General features: G+C 44.9%; 1 protein-coding gene across 4 annotated transcripts in view; it reads left to right on the forward strand.

Annotated features, from left to right (window-relative positions):
- Positions 1–1,546: 1,546 nt before the first annotated feature.
- Positions 1,547–5,354, forward strand: part of ELK4 (ELK4, ETS-domain protein (SRF accessory protein 1)) — a 4,854-nt gene continuing 1,046 nt past the window's right edge. The window contains exons 1-4 of one of the 4 annotated variants that reach the window (XM_010081826.1): positions 1,547–1,756; positions 3,151–3,552; positions 3,673–4,074; positions 5,244–5,354. The exon at positions 5,244–5,354 is cut by the window's right edge and continues 4 nt beyond it. In XM_010081826.1, the coding sequence (XP_010080128.1) occupies positions 1,550–1,756; positions 3,151–3,552; positions 3,673–4,074; positions 5,244–5,354 (1,122 nt within the window). In that variant the 5' untranslated portion in view covers positions 1,547–1,549. Of the gene's footprint in view, positions 1,757–3,150; positions 4,075–5,243 lie in introns of all 4 variants that reach the window. The other 3 variants (XM_010081755.1, XM_010081899.1, XM_010081679.1) reach the window with 3 other exon arrangements.

The following is a 5,354-nucleotide window of genomic DNA, read 5'->3' on the forward strand; positions in this document are numbered from 1 at the left end:
CCCTGCGCAGTCGCTAAGCGTGCTGTGAGACGGCTGTTCTTAAAAACAGGTTAAATGCAGTGGGCTCTGCCCAGAAAAGTACCTGCCCCAGGGCACCTTGTTGAAATAAGAGTGTGGAGTCCTGCGTAAACTGAAAAAAAGGGCTGGCTAAATTCTGGAGCTCTGACATGTCGACCGTTCTCTTCCTTATATAGGGCTGGATAAGTGCTGGGCAGTGACGAGATTGGAATAAAAGGCTTTGGTAACGAAGATGAACTGGCAGTCCTGACTGACTCTTAAACTTATCCCTGCGTACACGTGGACTTCAGACAATACGGGCCTGAGTCCTGCTTGCTGCAGTTGGACTTGCTGCCTGTTTTGGAGCTTTTCCTTGTGACGAGCCCTGCTGCAGATCCACCCTGATGGAAAGCTCCGCACGCTTTAGGTTTGCCCGTGTTGAGTTTTCACTGGAGGGGAGAGGAATCTAGCAGTTGCACGTATCAAAACATTTTTAGTGTAATTCATCGCTGTGGTTGTTATTCCGGAGTGGCTGGGCTTGTTTTTATTTCATTGGAAGAAGTTTAAGCTCTGTTAATAGGAACTGTTCTGTTCTGGAATAAGAGGATCCGTACTGGATACTGAATTAATGTAATTTTATCTGGTTTAATTCACGGTGTGTCTTATACTTCCCTTGTGCAGACAGGATTATTAGTGTTCTGCTTAAAAGTATCAGTGGAAGTACTGTTTCATGTAGCCAGATATGGTCAAGGAAAAATGTAATCTCTACTGCCTTGTCTGTCCTTGATGAATTTACACATCGACAGCTTCAGTGCAAGAAAACCAGGCTGGGAGTGCATGACCCGACAGACAGATACTGCTCCTAGAAAGGAATAGGGTAGGAATCAACAGGAAAGCAAAGGTAGAATTTGAAATAATTTTGTTTACTTTCATGTTTGGTCTCTTAAAAAAGATAGGGATGATACCTGGGAAAGAAAAGGAGCAGCTGGGGGGTGATGAGAGGGCCGCTTCCAGAGACGCAGTGGAAATGTGGAGCGAAGGGAAGCTGAGTTGTTCTGCACTGTGGCATCGGCGCGTGGCTTAAGCTACGTTACTTGGTCTGCTGGGTTTTCTTAAAGATACCGAGGTTGGAGGTGGGTGCAGGTAAGGAAAGGAGGAGGCAGGTGGGTGGTTTGATTTTCACCTGGGTGCACCTGAGCTGTTTCTCAAAGCAGTACAAGTCAGAGTGGGTGAACATGGAACAACTTTGAAAAAATTTTTTTTTGGATAGTGACTCATTGCAACTTACCCAAAGCGACCTGATTTAGTTAAATGAGGCTAAATATAACCCATGTGAAAAGTACTGACATGTGGGAGGAGACAACACCCGTTGGCTCTCAGCCTCTCTGTTCTGCAGGGAACATCTTTCACGACTGGTGACTAATAATTTTTACTCTTGCTGGCTTTGGAAATAACATCTCTGCTCCATTACCCCCTTCTAGGGAGAGGAAGAAAATGCGCTGTTCCTAATCTGTTGCCTCTTATCTGCCTTTCTGCGTTTCAGCTTACTGCTATGGACAGTGCTATCACCCTGTGGCAGTTCCTCCTCCAGCTCCTCCAAGAGCCTCAGAACAAGAATATCATCTGTTGGACCTCCAACGACGGGGAGTTCAAACTGCTGCAGGCAGAGGAGGTGGCCAGACTCTGGGGAATCCGCAAGAACAAGCCCAGTATGAACTATGATAAACTCAGCCGTGCTCTCAGATACTATTATGTGAAGGTAACAAAGTCTGTAAATCCACCTCAAATCCTTATCCATCTTACCAGCTTCTGCCTAATGAGCTTTGTTTCCTTTTTCATTCTCTTCAAGGGGGTAGGTGTCAGCTCTGTCTCCCAGGCTTAAGTAAGGTGTACTAGTTTATGTTTAGAGGGGTTTTTTTTCTTCTCTTTATCATTGTGCTGCATTTCCTGCATTTATAAGGTTCTAGATAGCTTTGTGCAAAATGTTATCTTCTTTGATTTGTGTCTTTGCTAGTACGAATCTGTCTTTTAATACTAATCCTCTTTCCCAAAATATGCGCCTCTGCAAGGGTTAAAATCCTGAACGCTCCATTTTAAGCAACAGAATAATTATGACGATTGAGATGGGGAATATTGCACCACCTTGAGAGCTTTTCTGCAGCTGTCTCTGCGAAGGGGCTAGCAAAATCAGGAATTGCAGTGAAGCAGCCCAAAGTATTTTTCTTTTTCTCCTTGTATTCAGAATTGCATCTCTAATGTGGTCAGTGAGTTTCGTCCAGCAGAGTGAGATGCCTCTCTTGTTTAGTTAATGTCCTCTAATAACTGTGAGAGCCTTTCATTAGCGCACAGGTAGTGTCAGAAAGCTGAACTAGAACCACAGTGTGGGAGTCTTACCTTCGTTTCAATAAGCCATTTATCCCGTAACCGTCATTGTGGGGGTGTATGAGATAAAAAATAAAACAGTTTCTGAGGAACCTGTCAGTTCGTAGCAGGTGGTTTGTTGCTGAGAGTTTATTACTGGGTAGCACGAATCTGACTTTGTACCGAGAGGTCTCAGTACGATAAATAAGAATCTTCTTGGGTCCGGATTGTGTGTGGCATTTCGCTTAGGAGCAAAACAAGTTCGACACGCTATTTTGTGGTATTGAAATAGCTGATTAGCCTACATTCTGCTGACTGGTTGAGCTACTTATTTTCTTTTATTATCATCTTATTAAGAATAAAGGTGGTTTGATTTGAAGTATTAGCTCTCAGTTCTGCAAACCTGTAAGCTTTAATTCTGCAGGTTCTCTGGTTAGATTACACTCACTGTGTGTTATCTGGGTCAGTGATCTTTGGTGAGGGCAAGGGGTATTTTTTTGTTTCTCAGCTGATCTTTTAAAATATGGTAAAAGGAATTGCTTGGCAGTTTTATGGCTGTGAGTGTATTTAATGTCAGGTTAAGCTCACCTGTTTTAGTGTTTTGTTTGTGAGCTCTGGAAATTATATTTTGGGAGCATAACTTGCACAAGAATGCAGTGTGTTTTTAAAAAAGAAAACATTTTTTGATGAAAGATTACAGACTATCTAATTTCTCAGTCTATTTTAGGCAGTGTTTCTAGGAAGAAAATTAATCTGAAGAAGGTCTAAATATATGTATCTTCTCACCCACAGAATATCATTAAAAAAGTGAATGGTAAGAAGTTTGTGTACAAGTTTGTTTCTTATCCGGAGATTTTAAATATGGATCCACTTGTCGTGGGCCGTATAGAAGGAGACCCTGAAATGTCTGGTTTTGCGGAAGTTAGCAGTGCTCCAAAGGATGTGGAAAACTGTGGGAAGGAGAAGTCTCAGTCCTGTGCTAAATCCTCCAGCCGCAATGACTATATCCACTCAGGCTTGTACTCCTCTTTTACTCTGAACTCCCTGAACTCTTCCAGTGTAAAACTCTTCAGGTCCATCAAGATTGAGAATCCAGCTGAGAAACTAATGGAGAAGAAACCCGCTCAGGATCCAACGCCCTCTGTCATCAAGTTTGTCACCATGCCCTCCAAAAAGCCTCCGTCTGTCCCCCTGGTCTCTACCACGTCAGTGGTCGCTGCCAGTTCCACCGCTTCTGTCACTTCAACCGCATCCTCTCTTCCCTTGGGATCGGAGGAGACTCTCCAGACCTTGGAGACGCTTGTTCTACCCAAGTTAACTGTCCCCGAAGCTCCAGCACCTTTGCCAAACTTAACCACCAGCTTCACCCCAACTCCACCTGTATCCTCGGTTTCTCCCGCTCTCCAAGTTCCTTCCACACCCCCATCGCCGCCCCTGAGCTCTAATCCTGACCTGGACATTGACACGGACATAGAGTCTGTGGCTTCTCAGCAGCTGGAGCAGGCTCAGAGCCTTCAGCATCAGTCCCCAGAGCCCAAAGAGCAGGATTCATCTGTGCTGGAGAAGGAATTTGCCAATCACCTCTCCAGATCTAAAAAACCCAAAGGGCTGGAGCTGGCTCCTACTCTCGTCATTACAGGCAGCGATCCAAGTCCACTGGGGATTCTGAGTCCTTCTCTCCCAACTGCTTCTCTTACTCCAGCACTTTTCTCTCAGGTAACCTAACTCCGTTCTTGTACGGTTGGGGTTTTTTGGGTTTTTTAGGGGGTTTTGTTTTTTGTTGTTAGTTTTTTTGTGTAGTAACAATAGTGGTTATGTTATTTGAAACAGTAAGAGAAGGCAAGTGGAAAATGAATAGTCAATAGATCGTGTTTGGAGTTCAGAAACTCATGATGTCACCCCCCCTTTTTTTTTTTTTTTTTAATAAAACGTAAATTTTATTCATAATTGGTATTAGCTTCCACCCTAAACCGTGCCCAAGTGGTATGTCAGCTGTACGTGTCTGCACAGCGTTAGCGTGTGGAGGCAAAACCCAAACCAGCACCAGCAGGATCCTTTGTAAATCTTGCCAGGGTGGTACTGAATTATTTCAAAAACCCTAAACCTTGCCCTTATCCTTCAGGCTGATTCTGAAAATGCTTTAAAAATAGAGAACCACGGAGGTGTCTGTTTAGCAGCTGGCTTTGACTTGGTTCAGGAGCCATGTACTAAACCAGAGTATTGTGACTTAGCTGTAAGAACAGCTGCTTCGTTTGGTTGTTAACTTTGTGTGGGAAAGGAAAGCTTTTATGCCCCATGGAAAAATTGGAGGAGAACTGAATCCAACTAGGTTGTTAAATTGTTCTGTATATATTTAATCTCTTTCCTGTCGTGAATGGAAATTAGAGTGAAACTGGAGGGAAACTGCTGATTGAAAACTCAAATGGCTGGAGACAGGAAAAAAATCAAGTTGCTCTTTTGGCACCCTGCAAAGTGTCTGGCCGGTGAACCCGGAACATCCAGAATATTTGGAAGCTGGATGTAAATTTCTTTTGTTGTGGCTTACATTGCTGGTGTCACCCAGACCATGTGTGTGCCCGCTGTCTCCCCTCCTTAAATCCAGGGACTGAGTTTTCCGACTCCCTCGCAGGTGCTGTATGCTGAGCCGCAGGAGGAGCTGATCTGCTGGAGGTTCCGGCAGGATTTGGCAGCTGGTGGGAGAGCCGGATGGCTGCTGCTGCGGGCTTGGAGGGGAGGAGGAGGAGGTGGGAGGAGGCGGAAGGATGGAATGGGAGTTCCTGAAATCTGGACCCAGCCCTCGGCAGCTATAGGAGCTGCGATTACTGCGGCGGGATTTACATGTGCTATGCATTATTCACAGCTGACTGTCTCCGTGTGTTTTGCAGACTCCCATCTTGCTGACCCCGAGTCCCTTGCTCTCCAGTATTCACTTCTGGAGTACGCTAAGCCCGGTTGCTCCTCTCAGTCCTGCGAGGTTGCAAGGTGCTAATACACTC

Source organism: Pterocles gutturalis, unplaced genomic scaffold (assembly GCF_000699245.1).
Source record: "Pterocles gutturalis isolate BGI_N339 unplaced genomic scaffold, ASM69924v1 scaffold6406, whole genome shotgun sequence".
Taxonomy (NCBI): domain Eukaryota; kingdom Metazoa; phylum Chordata; class Aves; order Pterocliformes; family Pteroclidae; genus Pterocles; species Pterocles gutturalis.